Source organism: Physeter macrocephalus, unplaced genomic scaffold (assembly GCF_002837175.3).
Source record: "Physeter macrocephalus isolate SW-GA unplaced genomic scaffold, ASM283717v5 random_38, whole genome shotgun sequence".
Classification (NCBI taxonomy): domain Eukaryota; kingdom Metazoa; phylum Chordata; class Mammalia; order Artiodactyla; family Physeteridae; genus Physeter; species Physeter macrocephalus.
In genome coordinates, this window is record NW_021145323.1 from 69743 (window position 1) to 88000 (window position 18258).

Consider the following 18258-nt stretch of genomic DNA (forward strand, 5'->3'; position numbering starts at 1 on the left):
CCACACACCCACACACACACACACACAGGAGTGCATACACACACACATAGATGCGTGCACACACACACACATACATGCATACACACAGACTTCAGTGTTCGAAAGATGGCTGGGAAGGCAAGTGTCTACAAGAGACTTACTTCCTCTCCTGTGGATCCAGGTCACAGAAGGTGATGGTGTTGAGGGGGTAGTGTCGTCTGAAGAAGAGCCTGTGGCACACACATCAGATAAACAGAGAATGAGTGCTGGGGAAGTTCTTCCCCCCCCACCTCCTTCAGGTCAGGCCACCACCTGTGGCTGTCACAGGTCGACACAGCCTTTCCCTTCTGAGCGTGATGGCCTGGGCTGCTCCTTTTGGGGACATAAAGCCATGCATAGGGACAGAGAGATGTCTCATAGAAACATGTCCCAAATGCTAGAGGCTAGGAAGAGAAGGAAGAAACTGGCACTGAGGAATGAGAAACAGGGGAACTCTGGAGGAGGAAGAAAAGGGGCTGGGGAGAGAGCATGAGAGGAAGGGCCTCTGCTCTAGAAAGCAGGGACGTTTATCAGTTGCATTTACAGCTGTATAACAAATGCAGGCATATTTGTGGAAGGAAGGAAGGATGGATGGATGGTTGGATGGATAGAGGGAGACAAATTAGCGAAGGGATAAATGGGTGGGCGAAGATAAATGGGGGATGAATGGATGCAGGAACGGATGGATCAATTGCTGAGTGGGTGAGAAAGTGGATGGATGGATGGGTCACAGGGTTGGGGGGAGCCCAACGCAGAAGCAATTAGAAAAATCTTACTGGGCTTCCCTAGTGGCGCAGTGGTTAAGAATCCGCCTGCCAATGCAGGGGACACGGGTTCAATCCCTGGTCCGGGAAGATCCCACATGCCGCGGAGCAACTAAGCCCCACAACTACTGAACCTGCGCTCTAGAGCCCGCGAGCCACAACTACTGAGCCTGAACTACTGAGCCCGCGAGCCACAACTACTGAGCCTGCGTGCCACAACTACTGAAGCCTGCACGCCTGGAGCCCGTGCTCTGCAACAAGAGAAGTCACCACAATGAGTAGCCCGTGCACCGCAACGAAGAGTAGCCCCTGCTCGCCGCAACTAAAAAGAAAAGCCCGCGCTCGGCAACAAAGACCCAAAGCAGCCAAAAATTAATTAATTAATTAACTAATAAAAAACAAAAACAAACCAAAAAAACCACACCATCTTTAAAAAAAAAAAGAATCTTACTTTCTCTGGTTGTCAGTCAGTGTAATTCCCTGGGCAGAAACTTTGAAGTGGACGATGGTGGCAGCCGGCGTGGGGTCAGTAGCCAGTGTCTCAGAAGTGGCTTTGGAGATGGCCTGTGGCCCAGTGAGTGACTCCATGTCCACAGAGTTGATGAAGAGCACGTTGCAGGCTGGAAGAAACCCACCCAAGGAGGTGTCACGGGGGCCGAAGTGGGTGGGAACCATCCCCAGGTCCTCTCTTCAGGGAGAAGATAGCAGATGAATTTCAGGCCAGCCTTGGGCCAAGGCATCTGCACACAGAAATGTGGTCTTCCCAGAGACATCTGGGTCTGGGAGAGATATCCAGCCTGCACCTGCAGGAGGGTACAGGGCCAGGGGGAGGAAAGGCCTGGGCAGGGATCCCATCTGGGGTGGCCACTCACCTGCCCCTTGCTTCAGCAGGTCACTGGTTGAGTTGGCAGGGCCCGAGCTATCTTTTGATTCATCTGTGGGGTCTGAGACAAAAATTTAATTCAGCTGGTAATTAAAACTCCAGAGCTGGAAAGAAGCACAAGGCTGGCTGGGCCTCAGGCTAGCTCTGCAAATACTTTGTGCAACGGATACCGCTTCTCATAACAAGCCCTGGCAGTCAGCACGTGTGTCCAGTTTGAATGTCCAGTGATTGCTCTAAGTATTCAGCACACTGGTTGGGAGCTGTGGAGTCCAACAGAGCAGGGTTCAGATGCTCACCCAGTCACTTGCCAAGTATCTATAAAACGGAGGTGATGATGAGAGTACCCACTTCCCTGGGTTTTTGAGATGTTCCGTGTACAGTGTTAGTCCAGTGGTTGACATAAAGCAAGCCTTCAAGCGGCAACTGATATGGTTGCTTTGCATTGACGTGTCTTATGTGTAGATCAGTAAAGGCCCTAATTCATTAAACCACAATGCAGCACACCTACGATTTCAATATTAATAAGAACTGAGTATTGTTTATACCAGCATTTCTCAGACTTTGGTGTGCAGGCTTGTTAAAACACAGATTTCTGGGCACCACCCTAAAGCTTCTGATTAGGTGGGGCTTGAGAATATCTACATTTTTAACAAGTTCCGAGGGGTGCTGACGCTGCTGGTCAGGGGACCATACCGTGAGAACCACTGGTTTATAATGTACATAAAGAGCGGTTTTACAATTATTAAATTACTTTGCTAAATTCCTTAGAAATATAATTTAATTAGTGTCTAAATCATGTGGTTAATAGGGCTATTTAAATAGTATTTGAACTTTTAAGTTGATAATAGTGGTCAATTATCATTAATAATTCAATGAATCGAATTGGATACATAGATATTGCCAAATAATATTGGAGGTTTTAAGTATGGACATAACCTCCAAGAGAGACTGAAAGCAAGTCCCGGACACAATTCTGAATATCCTATTATTGGACAGAGAGCATGGGGAGAAGTCACCCCAGTTACCGGTTCCTAGACCTCAAGTTCAGGGCCAGGAATATTCCCCTCTCCTCGCAGGAGCCCCGTGTATCTGGGGCTGCATAATGGAAGCCTGTGCTGTTGAAAGGTTTGGGGTGTCCATCCGCCTTCCTCCGAGGCTGGGACACCTCTCTAAGAGAAACTAAAATCTCTTTTGCCAGCCCCAGTGTCCCACTCAAATTCTCGCCCTGTATGTCCCAAAGCTCTTGAGTTCCATTTGTACCTCCCACAATCAAAAGAGGGCTTTTGCTCCTCCCACTGGCTCGATGTCCCCTCGGCGAGGGAACATACTCTCAGCCATGCAGACTAGAAACGCCAGGGACATCTTGGGCTTCCCGTCTCCTTCCCACGCCATGTGGATCCCTAAGAGGTCCCTCGAGTATGCTCTCTCCTCTCCATTCAGACCGCCCTCCCACACCTGGATGCCCCATGACCTACCTCTGCCTTCCCCTCCCGCCTCCCTCGGCCCTGCCCACGGATGCCCATCTCACCCTCCGGACACCGTCCTCCCCATGGCTGTCTCCTGCTTCTATTTCCTCCCCTGGGATGAGTCATAATTCTGAGGATTCAAGTATGAATTCTTAAAGCCTCCAGAGAATTTTCTCTGGAACAATCTGGCAAGTCAATTATGTGTGTTTCTGGAATTAAGATTTTTAATGAACTTTCCCTTCTTTTTTATTAGAAAAAATAAAGAGGAGAGTGGTTTTGAGTTTCCCAAGATTGGCAACGCGACCCGTTTCCTCCAAGCCTGGCGCATGTTCTGGAGCAGCTGGCTGGGCAGAGACGTGAAGGAGGCCAGCGCAAGGGTGCGCTTGGAGGGCGAGGAGTCTCAGGTTCCTACCTCGGTGTGGAATGACCAGCTTACAGGGCAGAGCCAGTGGGATGACGGAGTGCTGGTAGACCAGGGCAGACAGAGATCCTGCAGGGAGGGAGACAGCCGGCAGAGGCGGCGTTACTGGGAGCACGTCAGGGGCACTGAGGAGGCATACCCGGTACCCCACCCCACTGTCCATAATCTTCAGCTTCTTTATTACCTCTCCCTCATCCCACCCACAAAGCTGAAAATTCACTCCCTCTTTGACAGCAAGATCCAAGGGAGAAGATTCTAAAGGCGCACTCTAGCCGTCAGACGGTTACCCCACAACTTTTCTTTATCGAAAGTTACTCTCAGCATCTCTCCTGAGTCCCTCCAGCTGCCAGGGCTCCACTCAGGAGAGTTGCAGCAGAAGTGTCAGAGGATGACGGGATCAAATCCCCACTCAGTAACTTATTAGCCGTGTGTCCCTGGATAAATCTCAGTTCCCTCGTGTGTAAAATGGGACGATGACACCTACCACGCAGGATGGTCGGGAGACCAGAAGTGATATAAGGTACCTCAGGTGGCTTTCACACAGTAGGTAGTGGATAAAGGCAGCTGTTGTTATAGTTGTTATTCCAGTGATAATGATAACAAGTCTCCGCGGGGTAGGACAAATACAGAAAGAAATCTGGCAGAGTGAAGGCGCCACAGCACAGAGGAAGGGACTCGCCGTGCATTTCTCTGCTGCGCCTATGACAAGGGTGACGGGCAGGGCAGGTGCTGCAGCGGGGAACCTGGGACAGGCCTGAGACCGTGGGGACGGAGGCGGGGACAGCTCACCGAAGTTTGGCTCGTTGGGGCAGCCCTTGAGCTTGACTCCTCTGGGGCTCGTCTCTATCAGGAAATGCCTCACGAGCTCATGGGTCATGTCCCCTGGGATGAAGGGAAAGAAAAGCGGATGGGTCGCTGCCCATGGTGTCCTTCCGCCACCTCCCAGCACTACTTCCAACTTCTCCAGTGTGCTGGGATGTGATGGAGAAAGGGTCACAGCGATAACACGGCCAGAGCCCTGGGATGGAGAGACCACCACTGCTAGCCCACCCCTCAAGGAAACTCAATCACAGGGTCCCAGTCATCTTGCTTCCCTGTTCTCTGACCCCAATCATCACCAAGCCCAAGACCTGCTCTTCTGAAGAGTCTGATTAGAAGGGACCAGCTCCCATGAGAATTAAGAGACCTGCCCACCCCACATGCCCACCCCTCGTCCTCCGGCAGCTCAGGACCTAAAGAGACTATAGGGACCACCTAGTCGTGGGGCCCCAGTGGACAAGCTGGTGTTACCTTTTTTATTCTGCTGCATGATGGTCGGAGGGGGCGAAGACACCTTCATGGCCAGCCCATAGGCTCCTCGGAAGGAGTGGCTGTCCCGGATGATGAAAGCCCCTGGCTCCTGGTCCTTAAGGAGGGCGATGGCTGAATCGCGAGGAGAGAAGGGGAAGTGAGAAACTGATGCACTGGCTTAAGTCTCATCAGGTCTTGAACCTCATTCTTTCTCAGGTGAGATGAGAGTCCTTACAGTTAAAATGTAAACACTCCTAAGGGTCCTCCTACACTAGAGTCAGCAAAGTTTTTCTGCAAATAGCCAGACAGTAAATATTTCAGGCTTCGCAGGCCCTGCAGTGTCGGCTACAACTACTCATCGCTGCCATCACAGCACAAAAGCAGCCCATACAGTGAGTAAACAAATAGATGGGGTTGTTCCAAGAAAACTGTCCGGATCTGACCCCTGGCTGGAAGTCACCCTGCCCTACGTCCACACAGACTTCCCTTAGGAGCCGAGGCCTCTCATCTCCATCCCCACAATGCCAACTATGTTTTTTTCTGTGAAATGGGCAAAAATCTCCCACATCATGCAGATGGAGAGCTCAGGTTTCATATTACCTCGGCCAGCCTTTTATTTTGTCCTGGAAAACCAAGACTTTGCTGCTTTATTTTTTTTTTTTTTGCGGTACGCGGGCCTCTCACTGTTGCGGACCCTCCCGTTGCGGAGCACAGGCTCCGGACGCGCAGGCTCAGCGGCCATGGCTCACGGGCCCAGCCGCTCCGCGGCACGTGGGATCCTCCCGGACCGGGGCACGAACCCGCGTCCCCTGCATCGGCAGGCGGGCTCCCAACCACTGCGCCACCAGGGAAGCCCCGACTTTGCTGCTTTTAAGGAAACAGCTAAAACCACTGCTTCTACTCCCCAACACTTCACTGTGGGGAGGTGCCTCTTACTGTACAACCTTGGTCCCAGCTCCCCTCTGTGACCACCACCTACTGCAAAGAAGGATGAGTCTGCTTATGTCCCTTGCCCAGGGAAGACAAGGTGGGCAGCAGCCAGCTGTGACCTCAGATGGACCCCAGGACCTTCAGCGCCACCCAGCACTTACCCTGCTCTCTGGAGATCTCGGGCTTGTACCAATACTTGGAAGTGTCCTGGACAAATTTCACTTTAGCCCGCGTCTCAGGGCTGTTGTCTAAAGGAGAAGGAGAGGGAAAGAAGGTGCCATGAGTCTCCATCTCTGTCCCCCAAAAAAGGTATGTTGGAATTAACCCCCAGTACCTGTGAATGGGACCTTATTTGGAAATAGGGTCTTTGCAGATGTAAACAAGTTAAGATGCAGTCGTGCTGGATTAGAGTGGACCCCAATCCAATATGACTGGTGTCCTTATAAAAAGAAGGAAAGGGACAGGGAGACACAAGGGGAGACTGTCACGTGAAGATGGAGACAGCGACTGGGGAGATGCATCTACAAGCCAAGGGACCCCAAGCCTGCCAGCCACCATGAGAAGCTAAGACAAAAGCCTAGAACACAGACTCCCTCAGAGCCTCCAGAAGGAACCAATCCTGCCAATACCTTGATTTTGGATTTCCAGCCTCAGCTACTGTGAGAGAATAAATTTCTGTTGTCTTAAGCCACCAAGTGTGTGGTCCTTTGTTATGGTTGACCTAGGAAACTAACACAGAAAGCTAGTCTGCTCAAACATCATCAGAGCATTGCTGGAAGGGGCCTTGAGCTGCTTTCGCATCCTCCCCCTGTCTTCCAACAACCACCGTGGCTCATGGAGCTGCCCTCCTGTTAAAGAGACTGAACAGCATTCTCACCGAGCCAGCAAGAGCCCTACTCCATCCCATCTCCCCCTTTCTCCAGAAGATTCAGACTAAACCCTTCCCGAAGTTTCTCTCCCACCTTCTAGTCCCTTTCTCCATGGGCTCAATTTCCCAACTCTATCATCACAACCTTGAGGATGAGAGCAGAAAAACACATTTCCGCCCACTTTCCCCAAGCTCCGCCTCACTTCCCATATGGAAAGCCCGGGTTCTGCCTCAGGCAGAGCAAAAAGATTGCTCCTGCCCCGCCTGGGACAAATAGGAGAAGGGTTGGCCTAGAATTAAGAGGCCATCTACCGAGTGTCACAGACCCCACTTCTCTGGCAGACATCCCCACCCCAGACCCTTTGCAGACTAGGGATGCTTTCATAGAATGTTAGGTTCTGGAGGAGCTCAGAGAGCACCTTATCCAACCTATTACTTTACAAGTGAGGAATGTGAGGTTCAGAGAGGGAGAGCAACTTGCCCAAGCCACACAGATGGTCCACAGTAAGGCTTTTGTAAGACCTTCCCAGGTAAGAAGATGCAGCAGCCAGTTTGGTGCCAGCTACACCATATCTTCCTGGCTGGGTATTAGGACATGTGGGTCTCACTCTCCAACCTCTTCCTTCATCTTTTGGCACCAAAGAAAACAAAGGGAGGATGGGGGAGAAGGGTAAAAAAGAATATTCCAAATCTGCATGTTTCCTCTCCTTTCGTCAGTGAGAGGCTGGAACAGAGGAGCCTGTGCTCACGGTGCTGTAAAGTTCAGGGCACAGACCAGAGATGCGGGTTGGGCTGTGTGTCTGGGGCTTAGTCAATTTCAACTTGTCATTTACACTCTGCTAGGCTTCTGGGATCTGTTTCTGGAGGACAGAGATGGGGTAGGTCAGCTCCTTTTCCTGGCAGCTGTGCACTTAGCAGGGCCTCTGGGCTAGGCAGCTGGGCTGTACAACTTTGCAAGCTGCCTCTCTCTGCTCCAAAGCCCCAGGCCCTGGGGCTGCTGGGGCCTGTCTAATGAGCTGTCAGAGGTGGCTACAGCCCCATGTGCCTTCCTGTGTTGACTCCCATGGCTATTTTAAGCAAGGAAGATGGTGGGAAACAGGAAATGTCCCAACTACTAGAAGTTCTGCATCCTCCAAGAACTGGGGCTGGGAACCAGATGTCTCTGGCGAGCAGCAGGAAGCAGGGGTGTGCAGTGTCATTTGGCAGGCTCAGGGCAGGACCCGGGAGTGATACTGAGAATCTGGGCAGCTGGGGCCCATCCCAGGCTGCCTGCAGGATTCTAAATCTTCCTTGAATGCCCCAGGGCTCCAGGGCTGCTCTGCACATAGTCAGGTTCGAGATCTGGCTGAGAAGCTGCAGATCAGCTGACACCCTGACCTTTTTGTTCAGAAAATGAGCCCTCTAAGTGAAGGCAAAAGATGCCCAGTTCTGACGATGAGAGAAGAATTCAGTGTGCAAAACTGCGTGGGCTTCAGTGAAGTCGGGTTGGTAGAAACTAGACTCCAGTAAAAATGCTTAACCCTCGGCCTTGTGCCATATCGCTCCGGCTGCCAGATCTATTATTAGTGATGTACGCAAAGTGGGGATCAAAAGGTGGGAACCGTGCTGTGGGCTGGAAAAATAATGTGCGAAATGGGCAAAATCATACCCACTTTGCCAGGTGGCCATGAGGACTGATGAGACAGTCCTTGGCTCAGAGCCTGGCACAGAGCATGTGCTCAGCAAGTGGCGGTGGTTATGATGATGGTGAAGATCATCGTTAACAGCAGTGCCATCACCGCATCTACCTCCTCATCCCTGCCCCCACTGCTGCCACGACCACAGCTCCAACTCCCGTTACACACGTAAGGAATCTGAGGCCCAGAAGTCAGTGATCCACCCAAGGTTGTCTGCCAAGGAGATGTCAGAACAGAGACTAGCACAGATATCCTAACGGGTGGGCTTCATCCGTCAGCCGGAGAGATGCCATGGAAGGAAGGCGCACCTGGCATGGAGTACTTGGAGAAGTCGGGCAGAGTGTGGGAGAAGGAGACGGCGCTGCCCCCGCTGGGACTGGACATGCCGCTGGCGACAGGCGAGGAGGACACCTTCCCGTTGACGGTGGCGTAGTTGGGGAGGCTGCCCGCTCGGTCTCCCATGGACATCCTCCGCTTCTCTGGCAAGGCCGGTGTCGGGCTCCCTTGTCGGAAGGCTGCTGAATCTGGCGAGGGGGAGGTGGCGGGGTGGCTCAGGCCGGGGTAGTAGGCAGGGGACACAGGAAAGGAGGGCGTCGAAGGGGCCTGGTAGCCCGAGGCGCTGCTCTGTCGGGACAACGTGGGTCTCCGGTCCTCAGGGGTGGAGTAGCCACCATAGGCCACCTGCTGGTCCAAGCTGGGGCTGCCGGGAACCACAGATCCAGACCCTCCCAAGTGACGGCCCAGGCTGGGGCTTCCGGGGCTGGCTACTGCGTTGCCATGGAGACTGGAGGCCAGGTTGCCTTGGTGGGCCCCAGGGTGCCGGCCCAGGCTGGGGCTCCCTGGAGCTGTAGACACATTGCCATGGAGGCTTGAAACTTGGTGGGCCCCAGGGTGCCGACCCAGGCTGGGGCTTCCCGGAGTGGTTGCTGCACTGCTCTGGGGGCTGGAGACCGTGTTACCATGGAAACCAGTTCCGGGTGGACCCATCACCTGGCGGTGGCTCAAACTGGGGCTGCAGGGGGCAGCCATGCCGGGATTCACGGCCCGGCGGACAAAGCCAGGACTAGAGGGAGTGTTGGTGCCCACTGTCCTGTGCCGTGCCTGAGGGCTCCCGGGCACCGTGTGGACACCCGCCACACTGAATTGAGACCGGGCCTGGCTTTCCGGGGAGCTGAACTGCTGAAGTGAGTAGTCGGGGCTGCTGTAGATGCTGCCCGCAGTCGGGAGAGGAGAAGAGCTCTGGTAGCTTCTCTGAGCCGAAGGGCTGGGCTGGCCCAGGCTGCCGGAGCGGAAGCCAGAATCCAGCAGAGGCTGGGTGGGTGTCCGCGGGCCCTGGTCGCTGCTCTCCCCTGATGGGAAACTCCCCACTGAAGTGCTAGAGAGAGACGGGGCAGGTCAAGATGTCACCAAATGGCATTTAGTGAAGGACGGGCTTTCGGTGAACCCTCAGCCCTCCCTCCAACCACTAATAATGACAATAAAAGCTCCCCTCACATGCACAGGAAAGTTAGGGCTTTTATACGTCACCCTACGAACATCAGAAGACAAAACTGAGGCTCAGAGAGGTTAAGCAATAGGCTCACACCCACACAGCTCATAAAAGACCAGGATTTCAACTCAGCTGTGTCTAATTCCAAAGCCCATGTATCCTCAAGCACCACCCTGACTGCTCAACCACAAGTCAGGGTGAGATCTCTCCTACCGAAACTGAAGGTGGCTGTCCGGTTGCCCCCTCCAGCATCACAGAAACTGAACCCTGGAGAGGGGGTTAAACCACTTGGATCCTGTTCCTACTGGAAGTATCCTCACCTTGACTCAGTTTCCCCAGGTGTGCTATCAGCATCTTTAAACACTGAGAGTGTAACTGGGCATCCATTCCTGGGTAGCTCCAAAACAGCAAAGATGAAGAAATCTCACAGGAGATTTCAGCTCATTATAAGATCTGCACTCTAGCCATTGGACCTGGCCACCAATGGAGCAGGCTGCTTTACATGGTAATGAGACTCCCATCATTAGGAGCATTTAAGCAGAGACTGACCAACCTCTTGACCTGAATGCTGTGGAGGAAATTTCCTCCCTTGGGAGGTTAGATGAGATGAGCTCAGAGGTCGCTCTCAACTCTAAGACCGATAAAATTCAGTTCAGAGGGCACTGTACCTGGGGGAAAGGCCACAGTCAAAGGTTCTCCTCTGAAGTTAAGTATTGATACAAGTCCATGGCCTGTGAGTTGGGAAACCTGGATTCTGCATGTTAAAAGTTTTCCCACGTGTAAAATGAGGGAGATAGGTTAGATGACTCTTGATTCCTTCCAGACCCAAATTTCTATTCCTCGATGATATGGCAGGAGAGACAAAGGTTGACAGGGACCACGCATAAGCAGCAGCTGCAGGGAGGTAGCAGGCAAGCTCCGCACCAGCAGCCCCTGGGGCAGGGCGGTGGGGAAGGTCCTTACCTAGATGCTCCAAAGCCTGGAGCCGCAGACTGGAAGGAGTCTGGAGGCTGGCCGGCCACACCCTGGGCCAGGTTGGATAAGCTCAGGTCCCCTGGGTGATGTGAGGTGGGAGGGCTAGGCAAAAGCCAAGGGCAGGGAGAAGGTCAGGGGCCAGGCCAGGACAAAGTCTACCTCGCATCCCAGAAAGGGCCAGAGTGGAACACCACTTCGGTACAGAATAACCTGGATTCTGAGGAATGGGGGGATAGGTCAGGCTGCACAGCGGGGGCTGGGGACATGGAAATGGAGTTCTGGATGATTAATCCCGGAGAAGAAGCTGGCTTCCTGAGGCCTACTGCAGGAGGAATTTGAGGAGTGAGAAACGGTGAAAACTTCCTAATGTCAGCACTCCCTGAATATCAGCAAGGGTGGCTGGAGAGGTGAGGAAAATCTTTCCTCTAAAAGAATGCAGCTTCTGCCCAGAGGCAGACCTTTCCGAAAATGGAGCCATCAGGAGGCCGGGGAGGGGGTAAGGTGGACTGGGGGTGTGTGCTTGGCTTGAGGTTTCAAATTCTTAGACTCCAGAAGAAAACTGCCTCTGCTCACCCACTCCCCCCACCCCGACCCCGGCAGGGGTGCATTACCCTGGACCAGTGCAGGTACACCGCAAGCTTGGCACACCCCTCCACCTGCAGAAGTGTGAAGAGGTGGCTGGACAGTTACCGGGCCCCATGGGGTCCCGGGCTGGGAAGGGCAGTGGACATGGGAAGGGATGGTCGGGGCAGGCTCCCCTCCCGGAGGCGAGTTCCGGCCTCCAGGCAGGCTCTCTGGGGCCCCCTCCCCGCCTGGCACCCTTTGCCCTGCCTAGGCTCCTCTCAGGGACCCTCTCCTATGTTGTCTTCCCCGTCTCCCCATCATAAAGCCTCGCCCCCCCCCACAAGTCAAGCAGCTTCTCACTGCACCCCAAACACAGGAGCCTGGCTCTCTGGGAAATTTCAGGCCACCCTTTCTGGCTGACCTCCCTCAGAACGCCAGCCAGCCATCCGCCAAGACATCGCTCCTCTAACCCTACAGAGACCCCTCACCAGTAGCTGTGTGCCCGAGGCTGCCACGCCCAACACCTCCACAGCCCCCCCCCGCCCCCACCCCACCCCCGGCTCTGTCCTTGCCGTGCTGTCCTTCTGGAAGGGCCGTTCCCACCCCCTTCACCTTTCAACCCCTGCTCATCCTTCTGGCTTCGGCACAAATACTTCCAGCCCCCAGAGACCCTCTCTGCATCCCAAGCCAGAAATAGCAGCCTCTTGCTCGGAGCTCTTGGCTTACACATCTGCTCTGGGCACATCTGACTCTCACCCCGTGACCGGCAGGCACCATAACGCAGGTCTGTGGGGAAGGATAGAGATGTGGGTTCTGGAGCCAGACACCTTCGGTGTGAATCCTATTTTTGCTATTATTTAGCTGTAGGACCTTGAATAAGCTACTTTATGTCTCTCTGCCTCAGTTTCCTCTTCTGAGAAGTGTGAATAATAATAGTACCTACCTCATAGCATTGCTGTGAGGTTTAAACAGAAAGCACTTAGCAAAATGCCTGGCACATAGGAAGCACTCACCACATAGTAATTACTCGTGTTCTGTTTTAAACTTGGGGGAAGGGGACTTCCCTGGCAGTCCAGTGGTTAAGACTCCACACTTCCACTGCATGGGGCACGGGGTCCATCCCTGGCTGGGAAGTAAGATCCCGCATGCCGCGTGGTGTGGCCAAAAAATAAAAATAAAAATTTTTTTTTAATTAAAAAATAGGGGCTTCCCTGGTGGCGCAGTGGTTAAGAATCCGCCTGCCAATGCAGGCGACACGGGTTCGAGCCCCGGTCCGGGAAGACCCCACATGTCGTGGAGCAACTAAGCCCTTGAGCCACAACTACTGAGCCTGCGCGCTAGAGTCCGTGAGCCACAACTACCGAAGCCCGCGTGCCTAGGGCCAGCGCTCGGCAACAAGAGAAGCCACCAAAATGAGAAGCCCGCGCACCGCAACCAGCTTCTCACTGCACCCCAAACACAGGAGCCTGGCTCTCTGGGAAATTTCAGGCCACCCTTTCTGGCTGACCTCCCTCAGAACGCCAGCCAGCCATCCGCCAAGACATCGCTCCTCTAACCCTACAGAGACCCCTCACCAGTAGCTGTGTGCCCGAGGCTGCCACGCCCAACACCTCCACAGCCCCCCCCCCCCCCCACCCCACCCCCGGCTCTGTCCTTGCCGTGCTGTCCTTCTGGAAGGGCCGTCCCCTCCCCCTTCACCTTTCAACCCCTGCTCATCCTTCTGGCTTCGGCACAAATACTTCCAGCCCCCAGAGACCCTCTCTGCATCCCAAGCCAGAAATAGCAGCCTCTTGCTCGGAGCTCTTGGCTTACACATCTGCTCTGGGCACATCTGACTCTCACCCCGTGACCGGCAGGCACCATAACGCAGGTCTGTGGGGAAGGATAGAGATGTGGGTTCTGGAGCCAGACACCTTCGGTGTGAATCCTATTTTTGCTATTATTTAGCTGTAGGACCTTGAATAAGCTACTTTATGTCTCTCTGCCTCAGTTTCCTCTTCTGAGAAGTGTGAATAATAATAGTACCTACCTCATAGCATTGCTGTGAGGTTTAAACAGAAAGCACTTAGCAAAATGCCTGGCACATAGGAAGCACTCACCACATAGTAATTACTCGTGTTCTGTTTTAAACTTGGGGGAAGGGGACTTCCCTGGCAGTCCAGTGGTTAAGACTCCACACTTCCACTGCATGGGGCACGGGGTCCATCCCTGGCTGGGAAGTAAGATCCCGCATGCCGCGTGGTGTGGCCAAAAAATAAAAATAAAAATTTTTTTTTAATTAAAAAATAGGGGCTTCCCTGGTGGCGCAGTGGTTAAGAATCCGCCTGCCAATGCAGGCGACACGGGTTCGAGCCCCGGTCCGGGAAGACCCCACATGTCGTGGAGCAACTAAGCCCTTGAGCCACAACTACTGAGCCTGCGCGCTAGAGTCCGTGAGCCACAACTACCGAAGCCCGCGTGCCTAGGGCCAGCGCTCGGCAACAAGAGAAGCCACCAAAATGAGAAGCCCGCGCACCGCAACGAAGAGTAGCCCCTGCTCACCACAGAGAAAGCCTGCACGCAGCAACGAAGACCCCAACACAGCCAAAAATAAATAAATAAAATAAATAAATTTATTTTTAAAAAACTTTTAAAAATAAATAAATAAACCTGGAGTAAGGACTATGCCTGGTTCACCTTCGTACTCTCCCTGGGGAGTTGGCACTCAGGGGATGCTCTCGCCCTGCACCCCGATGAGCTAGTTTCCCAGGAGCAGCAACCTGGATGTGATTTCTGCCTGTCCACGCCCTAGACAGATCCAAGAGGCCTCATCTGTGCTGTCCCAGGCCTGGATCTTCCTCCCCACTTACCTGTCAGCGCTGAGGATGGGGCTGCTGGTGGAAAGGGGGCTGGGGGAGACAAAGGAGCCTCCCAGGGTCCCGTTCCTCAGGGGTGTCTCGCGGCCATAGGCCTGGGCAACCGGGGCGCTAAAGCTCTTGGGCTCAGGATCCTGAGTCCGGGGCCCAGCCACTGCCGTCCGCACCACCGACTCCACATAGCTCCGGGGCTCTGGAAGGGGCAAGGGGACAGGGACTGAGTCTGGATCCACAGCGGTGCAGTGCAGACCCCACCCAACCTCCAGGGAACCCACTTCCCCAGGGCCTATGGGGACAGCCCCAAAAGGATAGCCAAGCAGGCAAAGGGCAATTCTCCAGGGCTTCTGCCTTCCCAGACCCACCCTCTTCCCAGCATCTTGGAGAAGCTGTGAGAGTACCCAGGGAACCTTTAACCAAGGCCTCGTTCTGAGAATCTTCCCAGAAATGGACCCCAAAACCCAGAATCCTCCCTCCTAGAGCCAGGATGCCCATCCTTCACTGGTATCCCCTCTAGCTGCTTCTTTTCTACGACCTGCTACCCAGGCCCCCAGGCCCCTCTAGGCTCCCCAGGCACCGCTGGAGTCTGAGCTCTTCGTGGACCCCAAGCTCCAGCCCAGCCGTGCACCTCGGGACAGCACCAGGGTTCACGCTGGCTCCTCCCCACACCCAGAATCCAGAAACAGGCTTGCTGGCCTAGCAACAGGCCTGTGCGGGTGAGTTACGCCCAGCTCCTGCATGCCAAGACACACCCACCCACCTTGCCTGACACACTTAGCATTCCTCCCGAGACTGACATCATTATCCCGCTTGGTGTTCAGAATGGCCTGAGAGGAGGGCTAGGCGGGGACGGGGGGTGGGGGGCAGCAAGTGCCAGAAAAGTCACTTTGCAGATGTGGACGCTGACGCCTGGAGAGGACTCAGGCCTCCCCGGCCACCCCCCCACCCAGTGCTGTGCGCCCCTCCCAACCCCCGACCCCGGCCTCTGAAGCCAGCCCCCAGACTAACTTGTTATCAAACAGGAAGAAGAAGCAGGGCACTCTGGGCTTCTCCAGGGACAGGATCAGGGATAGATGACGTTCCTACCACCTCCAAACCTGGCACCGTCCCTGAGGACGTCCCAGGGGGGACATGATCTGAGCACACACCTACCCTCTGCCCACAATTAGGGCATCCGCTGAAACCAGCCTCAGAAGTGGAAGAACTGCAGAGTCTGTGCAGCCCTGGGGGCGGGAGCAGGGGGCAGGCCCCTGGAGCCTCTGCAGCCGGACTGTGCTGGCCACTGAGTCAGAGAATAGCCCCCTCCCCTCAGCCCAAAGAACACTTTACTTTGGAAGGAGCCCAATCACCGAGGCGTTATGGGGCCGTTACAGGTCCTGGTCTCTGAGGTGACTTCCAGGCCTGATATCCTGCATCCAGGCCCAGAGGCCTGGGGACCCAGGGAGAGGACGGTCCTTTAGAACAGGGTCCTTTACGGAGGAGGCCTGCAGTCTGCATACAACTCCAGCCAGAGGCTGCCAGTGTATCTTTTAGTTTCCACACGGAGTTCCCGCCGACCAACAGCAACAGTGAATGGGGCTGGGGCAAGAGGTCTGCAAAGCGACAGGCATGGGGCAGCCTATTCCAGGGACCCGCCCAGGGTGACACAGGACCAGCCACCTCGGCACCCTCAACCAGCCCAGGCCACCTACCCACCCACCCCACAGAAGCCCCAGGTCACAGCCCCTCCAAAGTCAATGATGCCATGCCGTCCAAGCCTGAGGCCCTGCTGGAGCTAAGAGATGGGCAGCACACTTTTTTTGAAAAGCGCCCGACAGTAAATATTTCAGGCTTAGAGGGCCAGACGGTCTCTCTCACGGCTGGCCCAGTTCTGCTGCTGTTATCGCGCGAGCAGCCACAGACAATACATAAAGCGATGAGCATGGCTGTGTTACAATAAAACTTTCTTTACAAAAATAGATGATGGGCCGGATTTGGCCATAGATTGCTGGCTCCTGATGTAACCTGTCTGCTCAGCCCAGAGAGGTAGAGCGATTTGCCCCAGAACACACAGCCAATCAGTGGCCACGGCTACCATCTCCTGACTCTCAATGCTGGCTCTGGGTGGCCTAGAGGGGCCACAGCCTCCTGGGACACCCAGAGTTGGCTGCTACCCAGAACTCCAGCCCATCAGCCAGAGAAGAGCCAGCTCCGCAGGGCTATTAATAATAGTAAAAATAGCAAACAACTGTATGAGGAGAGTAGAATTTGGAGAATGTAAGTGTCTTGCCCGGGCCACACATAGAATGTGGCAGAATTGGCCTAGGAACCCAGGCAGTCTGGCCCAGGTCCTGCTCTTGGGCCCTGCACATACCGCCAGGTGAAAATCGGGGAGCCGAGAATTTCAGTGTGTCTTTAGCCTTGGGGGGCTGGCTCCATGCTCTGGGGTAACTCAGACTGACAGAAGAGACCTCAGACAGGACCCCTCACGCCCACAGAAATGGCAATTGAGACCCAAGGCCAGAGCCCACCTTCCCTGCCCATCCCTCACCTCCCGGGGTCACTCTCTGAAAACTCCTCCCGGACACCTCCAGGCTCTCGGCTTCACGTTGGTGCCCGCAGCGCTTATCACCCTTCTCTCCCACCCAGAGATGGCAAGGGGATCCATCTGCGTCCTGGCAGGCCCGGGCTCCTTGCTGATCTGTATCTGCAGTGCCTGGCACACAGTAAGTCCTCAATAAGTTTCTGTCCCACAAACTAGTAGATGTGTGACCTTTACCCTCCGCCCCACCCACCCAGAGGTGAAGAATAACTAAGACCTAAAAGGCACACATTCGTTTTTCTCCTTCTCTTGAATCCTTGCTGACCCCAAAAGTTCAAGCTAAAATGCACATGGTGAGCCCTGAAGTCTGTGATCTTTTGCACCTGCCATGTCCTCCTGATCCACTCCCCAACCTGCCCTGTGTCCCTGCAGGCCAGCTTTTACTGACCGCATCCCCCAGACCCCCGGGCTCAGGGCTCCACGTGGTTTTGACCTTCGGCTGCTGGTTAGTAGGAGGGACTAGGAGGGGATGCGGGGGGTGATCCCAGCCCGAGTCGGGGGCCCTCTCCTCCAGCTCCCTCCTGGTTCCTCCAGGCCTGGCGTGCGGATAGTTCCCACCTCCTGCTAGGAGGGCCACCCGGTGGCGGGGTGCTTCACCATCCCTAGATGGTTTGCCCAGACCTTCTAAATAATCCATTGTCTCCTCGGTTGCCCCATTGGAATGAGCCATCTGTTTCCTGCCAAGACCTGAAGTGGGTAAGCAACTCAGATTATATTACCAACTCACATAAGCACCCCATCCTGTAAAAAAGTACACGTACTGCTTTCACCAGCAGTAGAACCGAGGTAAGGCCGCCCACACCACCTGGTGCCAGAGTCAGGACGGAGCCAAGCCTAGGACCACAGATGCTGACTCCCATCTGCCCTGTCTGCCGTCAGTCAAGGCTGTATCCCCACTAACTCCTTCTGGCCCAGACACAGTGACAGGAGCCTGAGTGTAGTTTGCACAGAACATCAATGGGACTGTGTGTTAGAAAGTTGGAGATATTAGAAAACCTGAGATCCTATAGGATGGCCACATTCAGAAGGCATCAGGCTCATGAGCCCCGTCCCCACTCCCATCAGATCCTAAGCTACAGAGGAGCTCTCAGAGGACTCAGCATCTGAACTTGGAGGACAGGACTGCTTACCCAGGGAGAAGCAGCCATTCCCACCGCGAAGGCTGGAAACAGCCCTATGAGTTTAGGTGGCCAACCAGCCTGGGGGCTTTGCTCTGAGGCTCACAGCCTGTGGATTTCAGGCCCAGCCCGCCTGGCTCTGCCCTCACCTTACTCTCTACCTCCATCCTCTTCCTTGGTTGGCTGACCTTCCAGGCCCAAATCAGGGGTAGAGATTCACTCAATCTCTGCTCCTCATGAACCCAGAGCAGGAGGGATCTTTGGGAAGATATTTGATTTTCTAAGTCCATCTCCAGAACTGCTCAAAACCAACCTTTTGGGCCAAAACATCCATTTTCCCAAGTTTTCACTCAGATTTCCATA

The 18258-nt window shown here is 54.4% G+C and overlaps 1 protein-coding gene across 12 annotated transcripts in view; it reads right to left on the reverse strand.

Moving 5' to 3' along the window:
- Positions 1-18258, reverse strand: part of TNS1 (tensin 1) — a 103783-nt gene that overhangs the window by 9030 nt on the left and 76495 nt on the right. For 8 of the 12 annotated variants that reach the window (XM_028483480.2, XM_028483475.2, XM_028483482.2 and 5 more), the window contains 10 exons: positions 14194-14392; positions 10769-10882; positions 8625-9691; positions 5934-6020; positions 4843-4974; positions 4342-4434; positions 3544-3621; positions 1655-1726; positions 1234-1402; positions 141-209 (listed from right to left, as the gene is read on the reverse strand). In XM_028483480.2, the coding sequence (XP_028339281.1) occupies positions 141-209; positions 1234-1402; positions 1655-1726; positions 3544-3621; positions 4342-4434; positions 4843-4974; positions 5934-6020; positions 8625-9691; positions 10769-10882; positions 14194-14392 (2080 nt within the window). The remainder of the gene's footprint in view (positions 1-140; positions 210-1233; positions 1403-1654; positions 1727-3543; positions 3622-4341; positions 4435-4842; positions 4975-5933; positions 6021-8624; positions 9692-10768; positions 10883-14193; positions 14393-18258) is intronic. The other 4 variants (XM_028483478.2, XM_028483481.2, XM_028483483.2 and 1 more) reach the window with 1 other exon arrangement.